This window comes from Mustela nigripes, chromosome 13 (assembly GCF_022355385.1).
Source record: "Mustela nigripes isolate SB6536 chromosome 13, MUSNIG.SB6536, whole genome shotgun sequence".
Taxonomy (NCBI): Eukaryota; Metazoa; Chordata; class Mammalia; order Carnivora; family Mustelidae; genus Mustela; species Mustela nigripes.
In genome coordinates this window covers 118,484,178-118,511,469 of record NC_081569.1, presented here as the reverse complement: position 1 = coordinate 118,511,469, position 27,292 = coordinate 118,484,178, and the positions used below count along the sequence as shown (strand labels likewise).

Below are 27,292 nucleotides of genomic sequence, written 5' to 3'. Positions count from 1 at the left end.
CCTATTACTTGGGCACAAAGGTACTACCTGGTAAGGAAGACGGGTGTGGATCTACCATAAGAGATATAAGGAAGGCATTCCCACTCACAACCTCCTCCTTTTCCTCCTTGAAAGGAGATTTTCCCTCAAGAATAAGGTGTCCCTGGAGTGCCTGGCTGGCTCAGTTGGTGGGAGCATGCAACTCTTGATCGTGGGGTTGTAAGTTCAAGCCCCGTGTTGGGTGTAGAGATGACCTAAAAATAAAATCTTAAAAAGAAAAAAAAAAAGGAGTAAGATATCCCAGTGAGGAAACAAATACCTCAAATGTCCTTTCCTGAGATTTGAAGATCAAGACTATTCAAAAAGGACATTTGTGGGTGAAGGTGGGGAGAAGTATACTTAAGAGGCAAATTATTCTCCCTCAAAATACGAAGGTCTTGAATTGTTCAAAAATGTTCTATTCTTCCAGCACCTTCATCTGGAGAAGGAAAGATCAGAGAAGAAAGGTCCTGTTAAACTGAGAGCAGGGGAAAGACTGCTTCATCTATGAGAGGCTTCTAGGCCCACAGCTTGGCTATAAGTGAACTGGTAGAGAGGGTATCCATGAACCACCTGAAACTGTATGCAAAACTCTGCATTTTTGTCAGATTCTAAAGGAGTCCAAGACCACTATAACTTTAAAAGTCAAAGTTCAAGCATTCTGATAGATACAAACTCAAATTCTGACTCTTTTACTTATTAGCTGTGTGATAACCCAGATTAGCAAAACAATCATTCAATTTTTCAGAACTTCTGTTTCTACATTTTAAAATGGGAAGGTAATGCCTAATTCCATGTGAGGATTAAATGCGATAAGGCATATTAAGCTTCCAGCACAATAATGTTTATCCATCCAGAAGGAGAGCAGCAGAAAGCCACTAAAACTTTCGGTATTATAAGGAATGAAATCTGAAACTTTATACATGAAAGGCAATGACAGAACTTAGTGAGAGCCCCCAAAACACCATCAGTTCCCTAGGTCCACCATTTTGTAATTCAACTCACAAAACTCTGCACAAGAGTAAATTTATGCTTAATTCTATATGGTGATGAGACTACATGAATGTGGCAGACTCAAGGACCTCTCTAACATCTCTGAAGTGAAAAATCCAATACTGGGAGAAAAACATCACAGACTATCAGCCCTTAAATTTATTAGAAATAAAGTTGGTTATTATAATAACCACTTTAAGTAAACAGGTTAATCCACTTTAAGTAAACAGGCTTCTAAATTCCATAATAACTTGTGTGATGCTACTTGTATTAAAATAGGTAACATTTACATGTTTGTATTAATAATTCCTCTACTTATTTATATAGTTGGGCTTTTTCTTAACTTTCTTTTTTTTTATTAATCTCTACACCCAACATGGGGCTCAAACCCATGACCCCAAGATCAAGAGTCACATCTTGGGGCGCCTGGATGTCTCAGTGGGTTAAGCTGCTGCCTTCAGCTCAGGTCATGATCTCAGGGTCCTGGGATCGAGTCCCGCATCGGGCTCTCTGCTCAGCAGGGAGCCTGCTTCCCTCTCTCTCTGCCTACTTGTGATCTCTTTCTGTCAAATAAATAAATAAACATTAAAAAAAAAAAAAAAGAGTCACATCTTCTTCCAACTGAGCCAGCCAGGCACCCTTATATTAGACCCCTTTCATCAGGTCTTAAATATCATGACCAGATGAAAAAAGTAACAGAGAATCTGGAGCACCTGAGTGGCTCCGTCTGTTAAGGAAGAGACTCTTGAGTTTGGCCTGGGTCATGATCTCAGGGCTGTGAGACTGAGCCCATGTGTTGGGCTCCACACACAGCGGAGAGTCTGCTTGAGATTCTCTTTCTCCCTCTGCCCCTCTTTGCTTCCGCCCACTAACTCACATTCTCCTTAAAATAAATAAATATTTAAAAAAAAAAAGTAACAGAAAACGTAAAAATCAAGAAAAATCCTTGCTCATTTTTTAAAAAAGATTTTATTTATTTATTTGACATAGAGAGACATCACAAGTAGGCAGAGAGGCAGGCAGAGAGAAAGAAAGGGGGAAGCAGGCTCCCTGCTGAGCAGAGAGCCAGACGCAGGGCTCGATCCCAGGACCCTGAGATCACGACCCAAGCCGAAGGCAGAGGCTTAACCAGTTGAGCCACCCAGGCCCCCCAACCCTTGCTCATTTTAATCAGTTTTGGATTTTGGAAAGCTTTCTTTATCTAGGTGAAGAGGTCAATCTGAAATTTACATTTGCTTCAGATGGTCCAACAGATCTAACCAGAGATATTTACTGATACTTATCTACACACCAATTTTATCTGATTTATAACCTACATACCTGAATAAATAAATATTCAGCCCCAAAGGCTGAAAAGTTTGCAGGTATTGTACTTTTTCACCTTACACATACTCCAGTTTATTTTTAGAGACCAACTGAAAACAACTAGTGCAAAAGGAAATACGCATGAAATTCTTGAGGTCTACTCAGATAACAGTCAAGATAAGGTCAGTGGATATTTGGAATACCTAAGACACTAATTTAAAATAAAACACTCTGATGGCCAAGAACACTTTCTAAAGTTGTGCTTTAGAGTAATGGTTTGCATTATATACTTGATCTCTCTCTACACCAACAAGTCCCTTAGCCAAAAAGTTTCCCCATCAGCCAGAAAACATTACAGGAACACTCTATTCAAAAGAAGTTAACACTCCCTTCATATAGCAATGTTACCTCAGGGAGTCCCTAAAACCTGATCATTTTCTAAGTGTTTCAGAAGAAACCACAAAGTGAAAAAGAAAGAAAATTCTCAAGAAAAAGGTACTTTTCTACCTATGGTTAAAGCTTTGTAAATGTTCAACTCTCTGCAGCAAATAAAATCATACAACAAATAAAGGCTGACTTAACTGAGTGGCTGCCTATGCTTATCAATGTAAATTCAAAACAAGAACCTTAGTTTTTAAACTAAGAAGACATTTATTCAGCAACAACGTACTGTAAGGTAAACGGCACTATTACAGACACAGGTGGTGAAACAGTCCTACTCTGATAGAGCTTACATTCTAAAGAATAAAAACTTGACATATGTGTGATACAATTCAAATACAATTAAAAAATTTTTTCTGAACATCTGTGATAAACCACCACAGAACAACCAAATATTAAAGCCTAATTATAATCTTAAAATGAGAGGCCACAGGAAAAACTTGTAAATTTTGCTTGATTTTCTACCAAATGGCTTAGTATTGAACTCAACTTTAAAACTGTAGTTATGGGGGTGCCTGGGTGGCTCAGTGGGTTAAGTCTCTGCCTTCAGCTCAGGTGTTGATCTCAGGGTCCTGGGATTGGGCCCTGCATCTGACTCTGCTCAGCAGGGAGTCTGTTCCCCCACCCCTCTCTCTGCTGGCCTCTCTGCCTACTTGTGCTCTCTCTCCCTCTGTCAAATAAATAAATCAATGAAATCTTTAAAAAAAAAAAAAGAAAGAAAAAAAAGATAAAATAAAACTGTAGTTATGTATGTGCACTACTTATGCAGCCAGTGAGAATCCCCCTTTCCCTATACACACACACAACACTCAGAAGTAGCCAGTGTGTTATAAAACTAACACATAATGTATCACAGCAGAAACATGAAAGTCATCTTCAGAAGTCTTTTAGAAGAGGCTCCTGCCTGGCTCAGTAGTTGTGATCGTAGGGTCATGAGTCCAAGCCCCATTTTGGGGATAGGGATTACCTAATAAATAAAGTTTGTGGTTTTGTTTTAAAAGCCTCTAGGCTTGGGGCACCTGGCTGGTTCAGTCCTAAGGTATGTGACTCTTGATCTCAAGTCCTCAGTTTGAGCTCCATGTTGGGCATAGAGATTACTTTAGAGAAAAAAAAAAAAAAAAAAAGCTTCCAGGGAGTTTTAAGTTCCATTTCCTAACTGGACATTTAAAATCTTAAAAAATTAAAAAAAAAAAAAAAACCCACCAACCACATGTAAATTAAGCTGCATAAAGAAAGACTTTATGATAAAGGAAGTTACTCTGTACAAGAAATAATAATTTGCAATGAATCTAATTAAGACCCATGACAACATGACAAAAATATGATTATCAAATGTAATACAAAATTTAAAGAGAATACTTAGGGTAAAAATAAGAATGCTTAGGGACACGTGGGTGGCTCAGCTGGTTAAGCATCTGACTCGATCTCAGCATTTTGAGTTCAAGCCCTGCATTGGTCTCCAGGCCCAGCATGGAGCTTACTTTTAAAAAAAAAAAAAATAATGGGGCACCTGAGTGGCTCAGTTGTTAAGTGTCTGCCTTCGGCTCAGGTCATGATTCCAGGGTCCTGGAATCGAGCCCCATATCAGACTCCTTGGTCGGCAGAAAGTCTGCTTCTTCCTCTCCCTCTCTCCCTGCTTATGTTCCCTCTCTCGCTATGTCTCTCTCTGTCAAATAAATAAAATCTTAAAAAAAATATATATATATATATAAAGAATCCTTCAGAAAGACATACCCTAGAGAAAAAAAAAACCCTTAATACAAAATTTCATAAGTCTTGTTTTGTTTGTTTCTAATCATAGGCTGACAATAAGTGGGAAGAAATAGGCTAATAGCGAAGTAAAAACCTACTAAAGTTCTGTTGTTTTTGAGGGGGAGGGCATTGAGGCAGTGACCCCATACAAATCAATATCAAGTGGCATGAAAAAGACGTTCAAATATGATGCTAAATTACAATGGTACACTAAAATTTTAACTGTTTAGTAACATGAAAATTGCAATTACCAATGGCCACTATACTTGTTTTTACTCTAAGAACATTTTATGAACAAACACTGCTTTTTCCATTTACTAAGAGAACACAAGATATTTACAAAAGAATCAGTCTGAAGAGAAGTTAGTCAGTTACCACAACATGGAAATGGGAGTCACGAATTACAGCAACAGAAATGAACAGTCACCCTTCCTGAGAGCTTTTCACATACCAAGTCCTCCACTAAATGTTTTTCATGTAATACTGAATCCTCACAGCCACCACCAGGTAGGTACCTCTATTACTATTATCCCCAATCCACAGATGAAAAACAGTGGACCTGAAAAATTCAATTCCAAATGTAATTGAACAAAATCACTTTTTATTTTTTTTTTATTTTTATTTTTTTTAAAGATTTTATTTATTTATTTGACAGAGAGAGATCACAAACAGGCAGAGAGGCAGGCAGAGAGAGAGGAAGAAGCAGGCTCCCTGCTGAGCAGAGAGCCCGATGTGGGACTCGATCCCAGGACCCTGAGATCATGACCTGAGCCAAAGGCAGCGGCTTAACCCACTGAGCCACCCAGGTGCCCACAAAATCACTTTTTAAAAAATGTTTTTCCTGGGACACCTGGGTGGCTCAGTTGGTTAAGCAACTGCCCTCAGCTCAGGTGATGATTCTGGAGTCCCGGGATCAGACTGAGGCCAGCAGTGGTCTCCCTGCTCAGTAGGGAGTGTGCTTCTCCTTCTGACTCCCCCCCACCGCCCATGCTCTCACTCTTTCTCTCTCTCTCCAATAAATAAAATCTTTGGGGGAAAAAAATGTTTTTATTGTAAAAGTTCCTTTTTCAGTCTCATGTTGGTTTTTTGCAGATAAAAAATCTCTACCTATGTGAACTGTTATAAATGAAGGAGAGATGTGCATAAAGTGGACAGGATAGTTGATATGGTTGATTTATGAATTATGTGATGATGCTGTGTATCACTTGGACTGGATCACATAGCTAATCGGTCGCATAACTGATAAATGGCAGCACTAGGGTCCAAACTCAAGTTTTTCTGTTTCAACTTACAAATGTCTTAACCACTCTATTAAAGATTCTTCTCAAGAGGCAAATGCAAGCAGTACCCAACTAAGGACTGCCCAGAAAGGATACCCAGACTCAAAGGAACTTGTCTGGTCCTGGAGGCAACACCCTTCCCCTTAAGAAGAGAAGGAAAGTTTTCAGAGCAGCTTCACTCTCTGGGTCCATGCTCACCAAGCAACTTCTAGTTAGCTCTGGCTCCCATGTGGCCTGCCTACAGGGAGAACATGGCCTGGCCAGGGAACACATATACTTGGGGTCCTTGGTGGTTCCATTTCTCATTGCAAATTATTAAATGGCATCCTGCTTTTATAAATCTTTCTCAGTCAGCTGGGGTAGCACAGGTCTTACTCCCAAAGACAATAGGTTTTTATTTGTTGGTTTTTCTTTTTTTAGGATTATTTATTTACTTATTTATTTTTCTTTTTTAAAGATTTTATTTGACAGAGAGAGAGTAGGCAGAGAGGCAGGCAGAGAGAGAGGAGGAAGCAGGCTCCCTGCTAAGCAGAGAGCCTGATGCAGGGCTCGATACCAGGACGCTGGGATCGTGACCTGAGCCAAAGACAGAGGCTTTAACCCACTGAGCCACCCAGGCACTCCAAGATTATTTATTGACAGAGAAAGCGAGCGAGCATGTGTGTGCAAAGGTAGGCAGAGCGGCAGGGAGAGGAAGAAGCAAGCAGCCTGATGCAGGGATCAATTTGACCTGAACCGAAGGCAGACAAGAGCAGACAGTTAACCAACTGAGCCACCCAGGCTTCCCACCGGGACGGGTTTTTAAGTTGAAGCACCTCACTCTAAACTGTGTTGATTACATCAAGGTGACCCTGCCCAGCTGACACCCTCTGGTCTCACCACCGCCATCAAGCTCTGTAACATGTACCTTCCAAACTGGAGAGAAAATTTTCTAATTCTCCTTAAATTCTACAAAGGCTTTCACAATCTCTCTTGAAAACGTGTCATGAAACTCAGAATGAATAATATGCAGAGAATTTCAACAGCTCTGAGGCTGTTGTTATAATGAACAGCAATATTTTTCTGTGGGGGTAACGTTCCTTCATTTTTGAAAGTTACTCTTCACCACTCAACTATGGTGAATTTAGAAAAAAGTTCATACAGGCACACCTGGGTGCCTCATTTGGTTAAGCATCAGCCTTTGGCTCAGGTCATGATCTCAGGGTCCTGGGATCAAGTCCTGCATCAGGCTCCCTTCTCAGCAGGGAGCCTGCTTCTCTCTCTCCCTCTGCTGCTCCCCAGTTTGTGAGCTCTCACGTGCACTCTGTCTCTCAAATAAATAAAATCTTAAAAAAAAAAGTTCATCTAAGTTAACTAAATTGGATATAAGTACAATAACCAGTTTGTAGTTTCTTAATGTATCATAAAATATCTTAGACATTCAAAAAAAATATGAAGACTAACAAACATACACTCACCCAACCAGCTTAAGAAATAAAATACTCTGCTACCTGTCCCTATTGTCTATGGCACCCTCTACTTTCCCTATCGCAGCATGAATCAGCCTGTCCTCTTACTGGTGTCAATTAGCATAAGCGCCTCCTACATATGTCCTTGGCACTTAACAGGTCTTTAATATCAAATAATCAAATAATTCTGAATAGTCACCAGGGATACAGTTCATCTATTTCTGACTTTCTATGAACTACAATAATGGGACTTCCAGTTAGGAATATGACGTAGGCATTTACAGGGAATAACCAGTTCCTCCATCTTTCTCTTACCCCAGAGTCAAGTAGCCAAAGATAGGAAGGGTCCTAACATTTAATTAGAGCCCTTTTCTTCACAGGCCTTATACAGCATTTTAAATTTAAGACATTATATGGGTCCTTGAGGATTCTACAATATCCTACAAATGAGATTAGGGGTTTTTCCAGGGCAAACCTCCCTATGATAACTATAACAGACTGTTCTTAGAAGCTTTGGCTTTGGGGCACATAGCTGGTTTAGAGAGAAGAGCATGAGACTCTTGATCTTAGGGTTGTGGTTTCAAGCTTCACCCTGGGTACAAAGACTACTAAAATTATACATAATCTTTAAAAAAAAAAAAAAAAAGGTGTTGGTTTTACATGCACTTTAAATCACACAACCACTCTTGAGCATCAGGCACCACTGTTATCCCCATGATTCAGATGAGGAAACTGCAGCCCAGAGAGTCACATAACTCATCCAAGGTTAAACAACCAGTTGGTGAGGAAACCAGAATTCAAACTCAGACAATAAGTCTTTACAATCTTGGCTTGCTGGTCTGTGCAAAACAGTCAATGAATATTGAATGAATAATCGAAATCAGTAAACTGTACTAGATCAGGATGACACATTCGGGATTATATTAAAAAAGGAAAACTTGGGGGGCACCTGGGTGGCTCAGTTAGTTAGGCGTCTGCCTTCAGCTCAGGTCAGATCTCAGGGTCCTAGGATCAAGCCTGAGATCAGGCTCCCCACTGGAGTCTGTTTCTCCCTCTCCCTCTGCCCCTTCCCTCTGCTCATGTTTCTCTCTCTCTTTCAAATAAATAAATAAAAATCTTTAAAAAAAAAAAAAAAAAGGAATGTGGACAATCCTGAATGCATTACTATTTGATTTTGGATTATAGTTTAAGGGAACAAATATAAGCACTTTCAAAACTCAAGCACTAGTAGGGATCTTAAGGGGCACACCCAAAGAAAGACCCTTTGCTCTGAATTCCTTCTTCACAGAAGAGAGGCTTGCAGACTCAGACATCACCGCCAGGGACCTACTTGGAAAACACAGAGCCAGCATGCATTAAAATATCTGGGAAGGGGTGCCTGGGTGGCTCAGTGGGTTAAAGCCTCTGCATTCGGCTCAGGTCATGATCTCAGGGTCCTGAGATTGAGGCCTGCATGGGGCTCTCTGCTCAGCGGGGAGCCTGCTTCCCCCTCTCTCTCTCTGCCTGCCTCTCTGCCTACTTGTGATCTCTCTGTCAAGTAAATAAATAAATAAATAAAGTCTTAAAAAAAAAAAATGGGAAGGAAGAAGGCACGAAGGCAGACTAGAGAAGCCTGCAGCCTTTTGAGAGGGGCTCACCTCCCGCAGCTCCAGTCTTTGGGCCACAGCTTCCAGGCTCTCCTGGCCAGTGCTCTCCACAGACAGCGTGAACTCCACAAACTCGTTATTGAGCAGCTGGATCCGGGCAACCAGGCAGCTCTTGCTGGATACCGTGTAGCGCCGGGTGCGTTTTAGTTTCAATCCAAACGGCAGTGGCATCTTCTTGTCCCTTGGAGCGTGGCGGAGAGGTCAAGAGGGAAAAGCACCGCCACCCGTGCGGCGGTGGCGATGGCGGGAGAAAGCGATCCTGTCCCCACGGGAAGAGTACGGTACAGTCTCCGGCTGCTCACCCAGCAGCGGCTGCCGCCATCAAACAGCAACCGAGTCCCCGAAGGCCGGGTGAAGGGAGCATCCGCGCCAGTGCTGAGGAAAAGAGGAACACCAGTTACAGGGGCAATAGCAACTTCCGAAACGGAGTTTTTATTTTTACTCCACCCCCCCCACCCCGCCGCCTCTGAGTTTTTTTTTAAATAAAAATCAGGAAAGAGGTACCCAAAGACGAAGCTCTCCCTCTCTCCTGGAAAAAGAGGGCAGGAACAGGATCTGGGAGGCAGTGAGGAAGTTTATCAAGGCACTGCTTTAGCCCCTGGGCCAGACTCCACCCTTCATTGAACCCTACAAATAGCGATCACCACCTACAGCCATCTTCGGGATTAAACCCGACAGGACAGCTGCTGGCACTGCCCAACCGCCAAACTTAGTAGCTGGCATTAGAGCTTCGACGCTGAAGTTTTGGTTTTTACAGTGAACTTTTTGGCTCCCTAAGACGCCAACTGTCGGGGTTCTTCAGCCCTAAAGGGCGATAACTGCAAAACACCTCGAGAGGCGCTCGGTAAAAGTCCAAACCCCATTAGACCCATGAACCCTGACCCCACAGGGGAGGAATCATCCCCGGTAACATATGGCAGCTGTGGGGTTCAAGCGGGGTGAAACGCTAAACAAGCACGTGTAGGGCCGTTTCTGCTTTATAAACATTAACGTCACCAAATTGATGGGCTGATTAACAAATCATAAAGACCCTACACGTGCTTGTTACCCGATTACCCCCAAAAGCAGGGAAATTCTGGAAAGGGTGGCCCCGGTTTGCCAACGGGTGGGGACGCCTAAGAGGCGGTGGGCCTTCACCTACGGAGGGCCGCGGCCCAGAGGCCGAGGCGGGCGAAGACTTAAACGCCATTCCGGATTAACAAGGGGCGGACAGGGCTCAGCAAGCCCATGAAGCCAGGGAACAGCAGAGAACTCGGGCTCCGACTCCCCCCTCAGCGTCCTCCCGGCCGAAAAGCCCGCGGCGTTGCCGGGCCAACGCGCAGCCTCAGATATCCCGGAACTCTCGTTCGTTTGCCGCCGCGTTTCCGGACGGACGCGCTAGCGAAGGACTGGCCCCCCGCTGCCCCCCGCTGCCCCCGGAGGGACTGTTTAAAGAACCCAGCTCGAGACCTACGGGAGGTGGAGGGGTCTGGGCGGCGTCCGTTTGGCTCCCGGTTTGGAACCTCAGGACCCCCTCCCCACCCACCCCCGCCCATGCGTGATTCACAACGTTTTTAAACACACGTGCTGATGGTAACTCCTGGGCTGGAGCAAACTGAGCGTGAGCGGCGGCTGGAGGTTTTTACACTGGGTGGTTCCCCCCCGCACCCCCCCGCCGCCCTTAACGAGTCAACAAAATCCCGGGAGGGTTCCCACCCATTCGGGTTTTTTTCGTTTTTGTTGTTTCTGAATAGAGGCTGCCCCAGAAGACGAATCGTTCAGCGAGGCTCGGCGGAGGCTGACTACCCTGAACTTGGGCGGGGAACCGCGCGGAGGGGCCGGGTCTACCCCCTGCCCTCCCGTCTGGGAAACCCAGAACCCAGGCCTCGAAAGAAGCGGCTTTCTCAGCCTCACGCGGGGATGGGCTGAGCTGGGAAATGGATCCCGGGGGCCTCGTTCCCGGTCCTCCGCTCTGTTCCGCTCTCCCGACTGCGTCTCGGTTTCAGAGATGATGGGGCACACAGGGCTGGAGTAGGCAGAGCTAGAGGATTGCGTGTAGCCATTTCACTAGGCTTTGCCAAAGTTAACATTTTGTAGCTCCATTCCACAAAAGTGTATTTGTGTCTCCGAATACAAGGCAGCGTAGCGGGCAGTGCGAGAAATCTAAGATGAACCCTAAGCCGTCGCTGTCCTTAAGGAGATTACATGCATGCTATAATTACATACACGGCTGTTATCTCTAGTAAGGACCGCACCAGGGTTTTCTCTGTTTCTGTGTTCCTTGCTTTTGTTGTTTGTGTTTTGGTTTGGTTTTTTTGCCTTTGGGGTTCTGGTTATGCCCTGATAGCCAGAAACGTAAAAGTTAAAAACAAGGATCAGAGGAAGAAGGCCAAATGCTGTTCTAAACAGCATTTTTGCTGAGTACCTTCTATAAGTAAAAGCATAAAGGAGGTAATATAAATATCTTAAAAAGATATGGTCTCCACCTGCAGTTTTCAATGCTCTTTGCTCTGTCAGTTTATAAATTAGTTGAGGCAAAATGGAAAAAAAAAAAAATCAAGAAATGAGATAGGGTGCCTGGTTGGCTCAGTGAGTTAAGCCTCTGCCTTCAGCTCAGGTCATGATCGCATGACCCTGGGATGTAGCCCTATACCAGGCTCTGCTCATCAGGAAGCCCGCTTCCCCCTCTCTCTGCCTACTTCTGATCTCTGTCAAATAAATAAAATCTTTCTAAAAAAAACAAAAGAAAAAGAAATGAGAACTTTAATAAGCTTTTGACTAGAAAATTGTCTAATAAGCTATCAGGGTTTGTATAATACAAATGTTAAAAGATTATATGTATATAACATACCACACCGCATATTCTATTAAATACCTTCCATGAGATGAGGTGGTGGATTTCAATTTTACATACAAGTTATGGTAACAAAATTAGTGTGACGAAGAGACAAGATACTGCATTTCTACAGAGGAAAGATGAGTAATTGTATTAAATGTTCAGGTATGGTAGACTCTTCATTACAAAGATAGACCGATGCCTTGAAGGCAGTAAGTATTATACTATATAACTTAATTATTAACTTAAGCTCTGATTAAGCAAATGCAGAGTAAAACTTTCAGTTGTTTCTGAGATTTGAAATGTTTTACTGCATCAGAGATAAAGAAAAGCCAATGTTTTCTCTTTATTTAGGTAGATTTTATAATGTAATAGAAAAAGTTGGGGTGTGAATGTGGGTGTGGATATCAGGATGCATTTTTCCCCCCAAGATCTGTGCACTAGAACAGCTTGCTTTTTGCTTATTTATATAAAACCTACTGTGTTAATATAATACTGTTTAATAATTTAGAAAAATTATCAATGATTTATACCTTTTAATTTTGTTATGTAGTTTTCACTATCAAATCATGCCAAAATTGCTAATGTTCAAATGGAGTAGAAATAGAAGTTGCTTTTTAGGGGGGTCTGTTTCAGGTATAAAATAATATGGAATAATTTGAAAGTTCTGAAATTCTAACTTGTCTACTAAACAGGTAATTCATAATTCGCTTTTGAAGGAAAAAACTACCAAATACTTTCTCTACAAAACCATTCAGTTATGCAATAAGAGATACATGTTAAATTCTGTTCCACTTTTCAAAAGGTAGTCTGAGACACTTGTTAATTCATTTTAATGTTTTCACATCCCCTTTCAAAAGTTTCTCAAATACACTGTAACTCTGAATCCTGTCATTTCCCTCCTTAATGCCAAGATCCTCCCCCACTTGTAATCTTGCCAGTGATAGTTTAAAATAATCACAGAGTATATGACATCTTTAGAGTAATATATAGATCTATAGTATCAAATATATTTCTCACGGACAATATGCGTAGATACTCAAGAATAAAATACCCTAGAAACAAGACAGACAACTACTATCAGTAAAATTATTGTCATATCCCAAAGTTAAAAAAAAAAAAATCTGTCAGCAACTCATTAGACATACAGCGGTTGTCAGAGCACACGGAGTGTTTTCAGTGTGTGTGCGAGTATACGCTATTATTATAAGGCTTTCTCAGCAAAAAAGAAAAGACGTGCACGCCAAGAGCGGCCAATCTATTCAGGATTTGCAGAAATCACAAGTCGGAATTTGTAGACCCAAGAATTCTTTTTTTCCAGAGTAAACACTCTTTACTCCAAAAACAAGTCATCACCAAACAATCCTTCCTGCTTGCCTTCTCGCCAAAGTTATCTGCCCAATTTCGCATTTAATATACCGAGAGGCACAAATATGCCTAAGAGTGTTAAACCCCTGATCCAGAATTAAGCCGCAACCATCAGCCAAGGAGTTCAGAATAGAAGTTCAAGACCCCCTTTAGAAAGGACCTCAACTAGATGACGGAGAACCTGGAAAGGAAGACTTTTCTCTTTGTTACGCTCCTGCCACGGGTCTGGAAGCCGGGACCCATCCTCCGGGACTCCAGGGCTGGCCGACGCGCTCCGGGGTCCCCGCAGGCGGACACACCCCACCGCTCGGCCCCAGCGCCCGCCCGCCGGCCGGGGCCCCACGCCCTCACCTGCTCCCGCTCCCGCATCCTCGGGGCCGCGCGCCCCGCTCAGCGGCCCGCCTCCCGGGGTCCCGCCGCGCGGCAGCCACAGCCGCGCCCGCACGCCAGCCCGCGCCGCGACGCGCTCATGGGGCTCGCGCGCCTCACTTCCTGTCTCCAAAACCTCGGCCCGCAGACCATTCCCCTGGGCAGAGTCCGGCGGCGGCGGCGGCGGTGACGGGAGAGGCCTGGAGGTGGGACCGGTCGGGAGCGCCGCACAAAGGAACCGGGCGGGGGCCGGAGCGGCAGGAGGACAGACGGACGGACCGACGAACAGACAAGCACGGGACGCGCGGCCGGAGCAGCGGAGCGGCCGGGGCCGTGCGTCCCTCCCCCTGGGCCGGGCGGGCAGGCGGGCGGATCCGGGGAGGCGGCGGCGGCCCGTGACCTCAGAGAGTTGGAATGCGGGCGGCGGGGCGCGGGGGAGGTGCGGACAGCTGCGCCCGGCCGCCGGGGAGGGGGCGCGCCGCTGCTTTTTTTAATCATATGACCACTTATTTTAAGAGTTTCCAAATAAAGCAAGGCTCTTAATAAAAAGGAGGGGAGGGGGATATTATTTCGGTTCCAGGTAAAGGGTCGGTAAACTGCTATTATTGCTGGAGTTATTCCTTTACTCTTGTACCTTTCTGAAAACAATTCGCATATTCTATTTCTTACTTCCATGCTTACATCTGAAGATATACCCCGAAAAAAGAAAAACACTCTTAAGTGCTGGGTGGGAAAGTCCCCTTCTCCCCCCCAAAGGCTGATCTGCCTCAAATAATCTCTCGGTCTCTATAAGTGTATGCATATGAAGTACAGAGTAGAGCTTATTAGAGATGGAGACTCCGTGGTCAAGTTGTCCAGGTTCGAATCTCAGCGCCAACAATTTCTAGCTGGGTAAACGCGCCAACCTCTCTGTGCCTGCTTCCTCTTTTCTAAAGGGGAAAATAGTAATAATCACTGTCTATTAACTGTAAGATATATGTGAAGTGTTTCATTTAACTCTAGACCCCATTAGCAGTGTTTATTATTACACGATACTGTATTTGTTTTTTTAAAGATTTTATTTATTTGACACAGAGAGAGAGATCACAACGTGGGGGGGGGGGGTTTCCCGGCCAAGCCAAGAGAGCCCAATGCGGGGCTCCATCCCAGGACCCTGAGATCATGACCTGAGCCAAAGGTAGAGGCTTTAACCAACTGAGCCACCCAGGCGCCCCATGATACTGTATTTTTAAGCTGCATTATTATTACTGAATTGCAGCAGCCCTTAGGGGGAGGAATGAAACTGTGTGACCCTAACAGCATCGCAATAGGGTTGTTCGATTCCTGGGATGTGGTTTGAGTGTTTGGAGCAGGGAAGCTTTTATTTGGCAAATTTTAATTTAAATGATTTTTTAAAAATACCGTTTCTGGAAAGCTTTTTGGTGTTAGATTTTTATTTAACTCTCTCATTTTCTTTTTTTTTTTTTTTTTTTTTAGATTTTTATTTATTTATTTATTTGACAGAGAGAGAGATCACAAGTAGGCTGAGAGGCAGGCAGAGAGAGAGAGGGAAGCAGGCTCCTGCTGAGCAGAGAGCCCGATGCGGAGCTCGATCCCAGGACCCTGAGATCATGACCTGAGCCAAAGGCAGTGGCTTAATCCACTGAGCCACCCAGGCGCCCCTAACTCTCTCATTTTCATCAACAGCAGCCACTGATTGAGTACTTACTCTGCTTAGGTCATGGGCCCTGCACACAGAGGACTTCTGGTCAACCGGAAGATGCACTCACCTACACACCACACATGCGTCCCACAGGTATGAGTGCTCTGGGAGAACGAAGCCCGCCAAGATTCAAGGCAGGTGATGGAGCTAAAAGCAAGTAAGACTACACGTGTTTCTGATAGAAAAATTAAATTAATTCTGTTTGTAATTGATATTTCAACAGGACACCATGAGGGGTCAAGTTGCGTGTGAAGAAAGGAAAGAGTCACTGTTCTGGTCTCCTGGGCTAGAAAAATTGAAATGATTTGAGACCCTTCTCCCTTTCTCATCTCCAGCCTACCATCAAGGACTGGTATTTCCTCCTTTGCAAGGTTTCTTTCCTCTCTGCCTCCTACCCCCTTCCCACAATTCTAATCCAAACCTTCATCATTTTACATCCGGATTATTGCAACAAGGGTGGTCTTGCATCTGGTTTCTCAGTTCTCTCTCCTTTACATGCAAATACCAAGCTTACCTCTCTCTCTGTCTCGGTTTATCACTCCCAATGGACCCCCAAGGCTAGCTTTTCTGCCAGTCCCTTTAGGGCCTTTCTAAGCTGCTCTAGCCTCTCTGGCCATCCTCAATTCCTCTCTTCCCCTTGAATGCCCCAGTCAAGCTATTTCTCTGGCCCATAGCACTCCCTGCTCCTTCCCCTCCCCCACACTTCATTTGTCTGAGTCTCTGTTCTCCAAGTGTCAATTCAAGACTCTGCTTTCAAGACAGCTTCCTAGCCACACCATTCCACAGTGATCTCCACACTTGGCAAGAGCTTTAAAAACTATTTCATGCAGGCTTCTTTTATATCTCCTAGAATTCCTAGGACAACTACTGGCAGAGAGTAGGCACTAAATAAAAATGTGTTAATTGAATCGGGAAGAATATAAAAGAATTTTAAAAATAGAAAGTGATCATAAAACCCAAGGGATATTAGACAACAAATTTGAACTTCCTCACTCACACTGCTCCAGTGTCATTTGCTAAACAAGGACTTAAACTCTATTTTCCCTCAACCATGTTAATTTGACATTAACCCCCCCATAATAAGCCTCATGAACAGCCCCTTCAAAGCATCAGACTTAAAATTATTGATTTATGTCTGAATGAAGAGAAGGAATTTGTAAGGTTCAACCCCAAAAGGTATAAAAAGGTATAAGAGAAAATCTCCTTCCTGCCCCCACTGCTGGACAGGCAGCTCTCCTCTTACCAGTAACCAGGGTTTACCAAAACCTTCTGTATCTATTTAGAGATACTCTGTAGATAAATAAGCCATTAGATATCTGTATCTTTACCTCCTCTTGTTACCTAGAAAGTGGCATAGTTTAAATATTTATCCACATAAAGATAATTTTTAATAAAATAAATAAATTAGAATTTAAGGGGTGCCTGTCTCAGTCATTGGTAGAGCATGAGACTCTTGATCTCAGGGTTATAAGTTTGAGCTCCAAGCTGGGTGTAGACATTAGTTAAAAATAAAATCCTAAAAAATAAAATTTAAGAAAGAAAGTCCTGAACTAAATAAGATAATCAATAAAAGGAAAGGAAATTGTGATCTTAGTGGTGCACTGACTAATATTTTCTTAGGAGTTAGGAAATTCAGGGTGCACCTGACTGGCTCAGTTGGTAGAGCATGTGACCCCGTCTTGGGGTTGTGAGTTTGAGCTCCTGCATTGGGTGTACAGATTACTTAAAAAAATAAAATCTTAAAAAAGAAATTAATCTCCTTTGATAGCTTGGTGAGTAGTCTACCTATGCAAATTATCATTTTATGCAAGAACCTGAACTGAATGACTGACACCCTCCTCCCACCACATAGAGATAGCCCAGAGGGAAGGGATAGGAAGAGCAAAAGACAAATGAGATGCATGGCTCTGTCCTCGGAGACTTAGTGTGTGGCGCATGAGCGTGCGCACGCACACACACACACATTCTAATACTACATATATATGTGTATATATATATATGCATACGTATTACAGTAGGGGAATATATTAATATATTAGTTAAAATATATTAATATATTAATATTTTAAGGGAGATAGTCGTGTCTGGTTTATGACTGTGATCAGCTTCTAACTGACTCTGGAAGGACAGATGAAAAAGCTCACTAAGAACTCAAGGAAAAGAAGAGAAAAGCATTTCAGGCTGAAGGAACCCACCCCCAAACCCTGCCTCTTCTCTGCCTTGCGCACGTGCACACACACACACACACACACACACACAGGCTTGCAAGGATGTGCATGTGCAATGTCCAGCTGGGATGCTGCCCTGAGAGGAGGCTGGAGATCCAAGGAGGCCAATGTTAGAGGACTCAAGGCTCCATGAAGTTGGGCTCAGGCCCCTTTCACTTCAAAACTAATACTCTTATTAGTCATCTTCTCTCTTTAAAAGACAACCCAGAACCCTCTTAGCCTGCATTGTGGTTTCTTGAAATCTAGTCCACATTTTTTAAATTCTTTTTTATTTTTTTAAGATTTTATTTATTTGAGATAGTGCAGGAGCGAGAGTGTGTGCACACAAGCAGAGGAAGGCAGAGGGCAGGGAGAACCAGGCTCTCCATTGAGCAGGGAGCCTGACAAGGGACTCCATCCCAGAACCCTGGGATCACGACCTGAGCCAAAGGGAGATGTTTAATCCAATGGGCCACCCAGGGTCCCTCTAGTCTTCATTCTATCCCCTTTAGAAAAATAGGTCATTCCTCCTGAACTGGAGAGCCTTTCCATGCCAGAGAAGAATTCTCCTGGTTCAGCTTAGTCTTTTTCAAGCTAAATACCCTTAGTTCCTTTAATTGTTTCTTTCTGGTCATCATCATGATCATCTTCTTCTGGATATGATGTGGTTTACGAAGCTGCATCTTCCAGAGAAGCACCTTGAATAGTGCTGGACCACTGAACACCATTGGTTTAGCAGGTTGCCCCCTGTGATCCAGACACTGTAACTCCTCCTGAGATCCGAATGTGTGGATTTTTTTTTTAATATTTTATTTATTTATTTGACAAAGAGAGAGAGATCAGAAGTAGGCAGAGAGGCAGGCAGAGAGAGAAGGGGAGGTAGGCTCCCTGCTGAGCAGAGAGCCTGATGCAGGGCTAGATCCGAGGATCCTGAGATCATAACCTGAGCGGAAAGCAGAGGATTCGCCCGCGGAGCCACCACTCGCCCCCCGCTTGTTTTAGTTTTTATTTATTTGAGAGAGATAGGGAGAGAGAACACAAGCCAGAAAAGAGACCATGAGGAAGAGGCAGAGGGGGTGAATTCTATTTTTTTTTTTTTTTTAAGTGAGCTTTAGGTCCAAAGTGGGGCTTGAACTTATAACCCAGAGATCAAGAATCACATGTTCTACTGACTGAGCCAAACAGGTGCTCCCCGCCCCCACCCCGCAACTTTTTTTTTTTTTAAGTAAAAGAATTTCTTTTCAACTTCTTTTCTTATTATAAATGTCTGCATTCTTAAGCAGCTTGCAAATCTCTTCTTCCATAGTTTTAAATGTATTGCTCTGAAAGTCAACCCTTTCTTGATTACATTTTTTAAGGATTTCCTTATTTGAGAGAGAGAGAAAGAGGGCGCCCACGCATAAGGGGTGTGGGGAAGACAGAGGGAGAGGGAGAAGCAGGCTCCCTGCTGAGGGCTCTCAGGGCTCAATCCCCAGACTCTGGGATCATGACCTGAGCCAAAAGAAGGCAGACACTTAACCACTCAACAGACTGAGCCCCCCAAGTGCCCTTGAATACATTTTAATAAAAGTTTCCCTGTTCCAAATACATTTTTAATGAAAACATTTTCTATTCTCTGTAAAATGTTCTTTCAATATTATCTAAATATTGACTAAGGACTTTGTAATCAGTAATGGATTCAAAAACCTGTGTTTTCTTCATTCTTAGTTCTGAAATGCTGGATAAAGAAATAGAAATAATGTACTAGCTTTTGGATCGTGAGTGTCATGAAAACAGGGATTCTGTCTTGCTCATCTTTGTGCTCTGGCTCCCAGCACAGTATCTGGCTCTTAGAAGGCATTTAATTTTTAATCAACAAACAGTGCTGCTGTGAGCCAAGTAGTTTAAAATGCAAATATTAATTTATTTCATTCTCATAACCTTATGAAGGAGAAACTGCTATCATACGCATGTCACAGGTGAGGAAACGAGACACAGAGAGGCTAAGCAACTTGCCTAAGGTTTAGGAGGGAGTAGCAGGGCTGGGATTCAAACCTAGACAGGCTGGCTCCGGTGTTCTTGTACTCAGTCACTTTGCTCCACTGCTTCTCATCAATGTTGGATGAGGGCATGATGGTTGGATTAATCCATGAGGAATGTTTTTGTTAATTTAGGTCATTTATTTTATCCTACAAATCTTTCATAAGTGTTTCCTATGTGCCTAGCTAGCATCCTAAAGAAATTTTGGAGAAATGCAGAACTACAAGAGTTTGTCATTTTGTTAGAGAGGACATACACACAATTAATATTACAGAGGGTATATTAAGTGTCATACTAGTAGCTCCTACATAGATGCTATAGGAATTCAGAAGAAAAAAAAATGATTATGTGATAAAGGGCCATGTGACTGACAGAGCCTAGGTGGCCACATGATTCCTGCCCCTGCTGTTCACAGCCTCTATAATCCCCTCCCCCTGAGAGTGGGCAGCACCTGTGACTTGCTTTTAGTTAATGAATATCCTAAAAAGAAAAGGGGGGTGGGGTTGCACATGCAATTAGCCCCTGAATCACTTGACTTGGGGGGCCAGGCCCTGGGTGGCCCTAAGGTACAAAATAGAGTGAAAGCCCTAAGAAGAAGAGGAACTGGGCCCTCCTTCCCTGAGCTGAGAGACTGTCTTGGAGGACTTAAGTAAGTAGCGATGTTGAAGCACAAGAAAAGGAACTGTGGGCAACCTCTATGGCCTGAGAGTAGCCTGAAGACAAACAGGAAAACCTGGGTCCCTCCCTGGTAAAGTTGCAAGAGAATTCTGCTAACAACACCAATGAGCTTAAAAGTGGAGTTTTCCTCTGTCAAGCCTCCAAATGAGACTGACACCTCAACAGCAGCCTTGTGAGAGCCAGACTTGAGGACTCAGGCTGTGCTCACATTCCTGACTCATTGAAACCATGAGATGATAAATTCGTGTGTTTTAAGCTGCTAAGTTTAGTTTAGTTTATCCATTAAGCAATGGATAGCTTATAGGGACCATTTGCAGATTCAGTGGATATGGGGGAGAAGGGAGATCTCTCTGGTTATTCCGAGATTTTGTGATCACAGACAGGGAGAATTAAGCTGTTATTGATAGAAACGGGGATGTCAGGAATATAAACTAATATGAGTGGGGGACAGGAGATAATGAAGAAATAAGTTTTGATGTGCTGAATTTGGGGGAAATACAAATGCCTGGATTCATCTGGAATTTGGGAGTGGGGTTTAGGGGAAAAGTCAGGTCTGACAGAAGATTTTGGTTGTTCTCAGCACAGAGATGACAGCTGAAATCCCGAGAATAATGAGCATTGCTAAAGGAAGGGTGTCAGAAAGGAAGGAGCAGGAGAGTGACTGTAGAACTTGGGGAGTGGGAGGGGGTTTGAAGGGTTGGAGAGGGTGGGGGGTGGGAAGGAAGAACCAGACTGAAGGGAAGCAGTACTTGTGGAATCATTAGAAAGGGCTGTGACTGGGGTGCTCTGGTGACTCGGTTGGGCATTCAGCTCTGGGTTTCATCTCCGGTGCTGGAATGAAGCTCGACGCCAGCTCCCTGCTCAGTGGAGTTGGCTTGAGATTCTCTCTCTCCCTCTCTTTCTGCCCTCCCCTCGGCTCTCGCGCGCGCTCTCTCTCTCTCTCTCTCACACACTCAAATAAGTAAAATCTTTTCAAAAAGAAAAAAAGAGGACTGAATAATAGGTTCTCTTGAGCTGGATAGTCGGTTCCCTCCAAGTGTAAGTATAGTGCAACCGCTAGGAGACTATCTTACAGATAAGAAAACTAAGGACTAAGATTTAAGATTTAAATGTTTAAGATTTAAAGATTTAAATGTAGACCATTAACACACTAAAAGCAAGTGAAAGCCGGATTCTAACTCAGATACCATAGCAAAGCCAGGGATCTTCACGCTAGGTTTACTTCTTTATTTTCCACAGAGCTTAAAATGAGTAAGTGGGGGCGAGGAAAAGGGAGAGCTGCTCAGGTGCGGGGAGCCGCGGTGAGAAACGCTGGGAATCCTTCCGCCGCTGCTCTCCTTGCCGCCAGCAGAGGCCGCCCGAGACAGTTTCCGTGGGCCCAGGTGCGCGCAGGCGCAGGCCCAGGCGCAGGCGCGCTCGGCTCCGCTCGCTCTGGCGCGCCGGGCCGGTGGGGGCGGGTCACGCAGATCGCGCGGCCCGGAGCTGCGCTGGCGGCTGGCGGCTGCGGCGGCGAAACTGCGGACTGGGGGCGGGCGCGGGGCTCTGGGTAAGCGAAGCGCCGCGCAGTGCTGAGCCCGCCGCCCGTCGGGGAGCCATGGAAATCGGCACCGAGATCAGCCGCAAGATCCGGGTGAGGCCCGCGTCGGGCGGGGGCGGGAAGCCGGGCCTCAGCGGGCGGGCGGGCGCACGGTTGTCAGGAGTAACGGGGACTGTGGGCCCGGCCTGGACGCCGCGGCCTAGTCGCCGGCGGGGGCTCTACTGCGAGCCGCGCGGTGGGCGAACGGCTCCTCCTCGGCCGGGGGCGCCTCGGGCAGACGGGCCTCCGAGAGCGCGGCGGAAGAGCGGGGCCGCGGCTGGAGTAAGCCGCCGGCAGCGGAAGGAGGCGTGGAGCGCCGGGCGAGAGGCGCGCTCGGCGGCGGCCGGAGGGACGCCGCGGGGACTGGGGACGGGGGCGGGGGAGGGGACCCGGGCGCCTCCCCCGCCCCCACCTGGGCGACGAGGGGGCGGGAGGTGCGCGCAGCTGCCAAGTTCCCTCGGCGTTACGGAGCCGGGTGGTTTTCCGCCTTCCTCACAACGCACGTTTCTTTCTCTTCCCTCAGAGTGCCATTAAGGGGAAATTACAAGAATTAGGAGCTTACGTTGGTAAGTTTTGTTGTTGTCGTCAGCGTAATAGAATTTAGACTTTGCTGCTAAATGAATTTTAGTGAATGCATTTTTTTTTTCCCCTTCGTACTTTGGAGAGACGCGGTTTTCCTTTCAGATCGGATTCTCTGCGGTTCTTTTCCTTACGGTCTTTTCTTGAAAGCTCTGTGAGCAACCTTGCCCCCCACCCCCGCCTTTTAATATGGTGCTTTTAAGATTGTTGAGGCTCTGTCCTGTTTTCCGTAATGTTTATCTGATTCCTACTGTTTTTCCTTTTCTCTTGATGTTCTTGTTTCAGAACTTATTTTGTATATGAGTATTACCCGGCATGTGCCTCTGTCACAGTTCAGTGAGGTTTTTTTTCACGTTTCTTTTTTCTCTTACCACGCACAGTAATGTGTTCTCTCTCTTTTTTTTTTTTTTTAAGATTTTATTTATTTATTTGACAGAGCGAGATCACAAGTAGGCAGAGAGAGAGGAAGGGAAGCAGGCTCCCTGCTGAGCAGAGAGCCCGATGCGGGACTCGATCCCAGGACCCTGAGATCATGACCTGAGCCGAAGGCAGTGGCTTAACCCACCGAGCCACCCAGGCGTCCTCCTAATGTGTTTTCTCTTGATGCTTTTATGATTTCTAATTTGAGTGTTTACTTTGGGTCAGGCACCGTGCTTAACCACTGTCTATGTGTTAGTTAGGTCCTGATGATATCCAGGAGAACACTGGAAGGTGGTGAGCGGTAATACCCCAACTTGTACAAGCAAGGAAGCTGAGACTTGGAGTGCTCACTTGAGCAGTGCTTTATGGATTGAGATTTGGGTCTGTTTGGCTCCAAAGCTGGTGCCTCCTGTAAAAATTTACTGCAGTGGTTCTCAAGGTGTTGAGAGATGCCAAGGGTCTCTGAAGTCAAAACTGTTTTTTTTTTTTTTTTTTTAATATGGAAAGGGTGTTTGCTGTTTTCACTGTGCTGAGATTTGGATTATGCAAAAGCAGTGGTGAGTTAAACTGATGGTACCTTAGTGTGAATGGCGATCTCACGCTGAACTCTATCACCTCCTCCCCTGGGAATTATTTTATAAAGCCAGTTTCACTTCATATAATTAGTAAAGCAGTAAAAATATTTTTTAAAATCTTGGTCCTTGACTACATCTTTTAAATGTGTGATGTGAGAAAATAGGAGTTACTCATGAAGTACTTCTGTATATTAAAACGGGTTGGTTATTCTAAAGGGGAAGGATTTGTGTGATTGAATTAAACAACTTTTTCTTGGAACATCATTTTTATCTCCTAACACTGACAAGCTAGCTAGACATACACTTGTATATTTGGCAGACATTTTCTTTTAAGTGAACAGAGGAAAAGAACTGGTACACTTGGTTACAAACGACAAGAGTTGAGCTTTCAAATAAAATTAGAATTTTGAAAAGTTTGTGTCTGCCTTCATGAACTTGAAAGCTTCAGAGTACTTAAAAAGAATTTCTGATGATGACATTAACAAATGATTCTTTTGTATCTTGTAATGAATTGTATCAGCATGCTAGGGATTTGTATAGCTCCCTGAACCAGTATTTTTTCAAATGATCAATGCACTTTGTTACAAAATTATACAAGGGAGAAAGATTAAAAGTAGAGGATGAATTTTCACGTAAGAAGGTACAAAAAGGTGATTGGTAGAGTTTTTCTTTTTTTAAAGGAAGCTTTTTAAAAAAAATTGATTTTCTTTATTTCTTTGAAATAGAGAAAGAATACAATAAGGGGGAGAGGCAGACAGAGGGAGCCCAATGCGGGACTTGGTCCCAGGACCCTGGGATCATGACCTGAGCCAAAGGCAGATGCTTAACCCACTGAGCCACCCAGGGGCCCCGATAGAGTTTTAATTTCCATATTGCTGCTGACCTTTAAGAAACTACCACTTGTTAAGTTTTGATGTAGTATCCCAGAAGGATGTCCACATTATCTGAAAATGCTTTTAAAATACAGTTGACCCTTGAACAACTTAGGGGTTATGGCTGCTGGACACTCTTCTCCCTGGCACAACTGAAAATATGAGTATAACTTTTGACTGCCCTCCACATTGCCTACTAATAGCCTACTGATAATCAGAGAAGTCTTACTGGTATTGTAAATAGTCCATTTACACATATTTTTTATGTTATATATGTTCTATGCTGTATTTTTACAGAAAGTAAGCTAGAAAAAAGAAGATAGCACAAGTCGTAAGGAAGAGAAAATTCCAGGTATAATTGGACCCAGTCAGTTCGAACCCCCATGTTCACGGGTCAGCTATACTTCCTTTTCCAACTGTGTATTTTTGAGGCTAGATTTTTGTCATATTCTTCAGTTAGAGCAGCATATCATAACAGATTAAATGTAGAAGTGGAAATTGAATTTAGCTGTCTTTAAAAACCACATATTAAGAAAGTTACAAAAATATAACTAGTTTTACTTTAATTTTTTGGAAATTTTAGTTATTTTTTATAAAAACGTCATTATACATGGGTTTATTAACATGTGAGAGGTATGTTATTTTTTATTTTATTTTTTTAAAGGATTTTATTTATATATTTGACAGATCACAAGTAGGCAGAGAGGCAGGCCGGGGTGAGGGGTGGGGGAACAGGCTCCCTGCTAAGCAAAGAGCCCGATGCAGGACTCTATCCCAGGACCCTGAGATCATGACTTGAGCCAAAGGCAGAGGCTTTAACCCACTGAGCCACCCAGGCGCCCCTACGTATGTTATTTTAAATAAGACTTTAACATTCTCAGTTTTTCTAGCATGGTAATTATCAGTAGATAGTTTACATGAACGCTCTTTGGGATCATCAGTATTTTTTAAGATATTATGTACTTATTTTGAGAGAGAGAATGAGCGAGCTTGTATGTGTGAGCTGGGGAAGGAGCAGAAGCAGGAGAGAGAGAATCCCAAGCATTCAGTATGGAGCCAAATAAAGGGCTCAATCTAAGGACCTTGAGATCATGACCTGAGCCGAAATTAAGAGCTGGAAGCTTAACTGACTGACCTGCCATGGTCATCAGAGCAGAAAGTGAACCTGAGACCCAACAGTTTGAGAATTACTTATTTACCGCATGCTGGGCACTTTTTATAAATTTTTTGTTGTCAAGATTCTTCTAAAGTCTTTTACAGGTAAGAGAATTGAGGCTCAGAAGTAAAGCTGAAGCTGAATCAGAATTGATTTATTCTTTTATTTGTTCAGCACTTAATGGATACCAGCTATGTGTCAGAAACTTTTTTGGTTCAAAAAGAAATCTACAGAAAACATCTAGTGTAAACTTTTTAGTTCTAACACATGAAACAAACACTTGTTAATTGAGTCTAAGTTCAGTCTTACTGATGATTCCTATCGTTTATCAAAAATCTCAAACCAAGAATTATGAGTCGATTGAAAATTGGTTTATAAGCTTAATGTTGTTTAATATGAAATGAAATTATAGCAAAAATATAAATAGTTTTTAAAAAGTATATGATTTTTAGGATATTTTCATATAATTCCACTTGTAACTGAACACAGTGCTAAGTGAGAATGGCAGGTAGTGTTACTCCCTTTACAACTGAACAGGTGGAGGGACGCCTGGGTGGCTCAGTCAGTTAAATGTCTGCCTTCAGCTCAGGTCATAATTCCAACGTTCTGTGATGGATCCTAGCTTCTGTGATGGATCCTAGCGGGCTCCCTGCTCAGTGGGAAACTGCTTCTCCCTCTCCCTCTGCTGACGCCCCTCCTTGTGTGTGTGCGAACGCATGCGCGCGCTCTCTCTGTCTCTGTCAAAATAAGATCTTTTATTTAAAAAAAAAAAAAAATGGAGCCAGGAGTAGTAGAGCTGGTCAGTAGCAGAATTAATACCAAAGAACTCAGGTCTTCTGTGTCCTTGATGCTGATAAAGGCATAGGAGTCACTCCCTTGGTGCTGCTCCAGAACTCCATGAAATCTGTTCCAGTGATTGACACATGAGCATGACTTTTCAACTTGTGTCTGCTTCTTGACTGGACATTTCTTGAGGGCCAAGACTTAGTATTTGTGATGTCCCAAAAGCCTAGCAGAAAGTGATTTTTTTTTTTTTTTTTTTTTTTTTTTTTTAATTTACTTGACAGATCACAAGTAGGCAGAGAGGCAGGCAGAGAGAGAGGAAGGAAAGCAGGCTCCCTGCTGAACAGAGAGCCCGATGCGGGGCTCAATCCCAGAACCCTGGGATCATGACCTGAGCCAAAAGCAGAGGCTTTAACCCACTGAGCCACCCAGGCGCGACCCCCCCCCTTTTTTTAAGTGTTGATTAAGTAGAAAAACGGGTTACAATTACTGTGTTTGAAATAAAAGCATACCTTATGAATTTAGGTTTACAATTAGCTACCTAATTGTATATACATACATCATTGTCCTTTTGAAAAGGATGATTTTCTAATCTTTCTCTTTGCATAAGAAAGAGTCCTAAAAACTTTTAAGGTTATGGAAGCACTAAGTATTTAATGAACACTTGGATATCTTTTCACAGTATCGGGTGGGATGCAAAGGTGATACAACTCTTAATAGTGATAACTTCTCATTTGTTGTTTGCTTAAAATGGAGCACTTCAGTGGGAAGGTGATTATGATTCACAGCAGTCTTTCATTCATGTTATTTTTTATTTAAAAAATGTTTTTGAGTATAGTTGACAATTTCATTCACGTTTTAGAAGACTGAACTTACATAAATCTCCAAAACACTTTTCCCCCCAGTATAGATTTCAAATAAAATTGAGAAATCTGAATTCTGTGGAAGTGTATCATGAATGCATTAATTTTTCATTAGATTATTTTTTTTCTGTTTTGTATACTGAGGAAATAGTATATGAATTTCCAGTGGCTTTGTTGAGATATAATTGGTACATTATTACTGGCATATTAAACTGCAAATTTAAAGTGTACAGTTTGCTAAGTCTTGACAAATACACATGATAATCAGATTAATGAACATATTCATTACTCCCAGAAGTTCCCTGGGGCTCCTTTTTATCCCTCCTTCCCAACTTTTGCTGCCTTGACTCTGTATGGGAACAGCCACTGATCTCACAATAGAATGTTAGAAAATAGTGACAAGAAAGCACATTTTCTTTTCTTTTCT

At 43.4% G+C, this 27,292-nt stretch overlaps 2 protein-coding genes and 1 long non-coding RNA gene across 10 annotated transcripts in view; 2 read left to right on the top strand and 1 right to left on the bottom strand.

The window, feature by feature from the left end:
• Positions 1-13,508, bottom strand: part of PTPN21 (protein tyrosine phosphatase non-receptor type 21) — a 76,376-nt gene extending 62,868 nt beyond the window's left edge. The window contains exons 1-2 of the mRNA XM_059373562.1: positions 13,418-13,508; positions 8,875-9,258 (exon numbers count right to left, since the gene is read on the bottom strand). Coding sequence (XP_059229545.1) covers positions 8,875-9,054 — 180 coding nt within the window. The 5' untranslated portion in view covers positions 9,055-9,258; positions 13,418-13,508. The remainder of the gene's footprint in view (positions 1-8,874; positions 9,259-13,417) is intronic.
• LOC132000113 (uncharacterized) lies at positions 10,283-10,814 on the top strand. The gene is made up of 2 exons (XR_009399178.1): positions 10,283-10,455; positions 10,617-10,814. It is a non-coding gene; the product is annotated as an uncharacterized LOC132000113 (long non-coding RNA).
• Positions 13,509-21,484: 7,976 nt separating the features above from the next.
• ZC3H14 (zinc finger CCCH-type containing 14) overlaps positions 21,485-27,292 on the top strand; it is a 52,693-nt gene continuing 46,885 nt past the window's right edge. For all 8 annotated transcript variants that reach the window (XM_059373560.1, XM_059373559.1, XM_059373555.1 and 5 more), the window contains exons 1-2: positions 21,485-21,671; positions 22,141-22,183. In XM_059373560.1, coding sequence (XP_059229543.1) covers positions 21,636-21,671; positions 22,141-22,183 — 79 coding nt within the window. In that variant the 5' untranslated portion in view covers positions 21,485-21,635. The remainder of the gene's footprint in view (positions 21,672-22,140; positions 22,184-27,292) is intronic.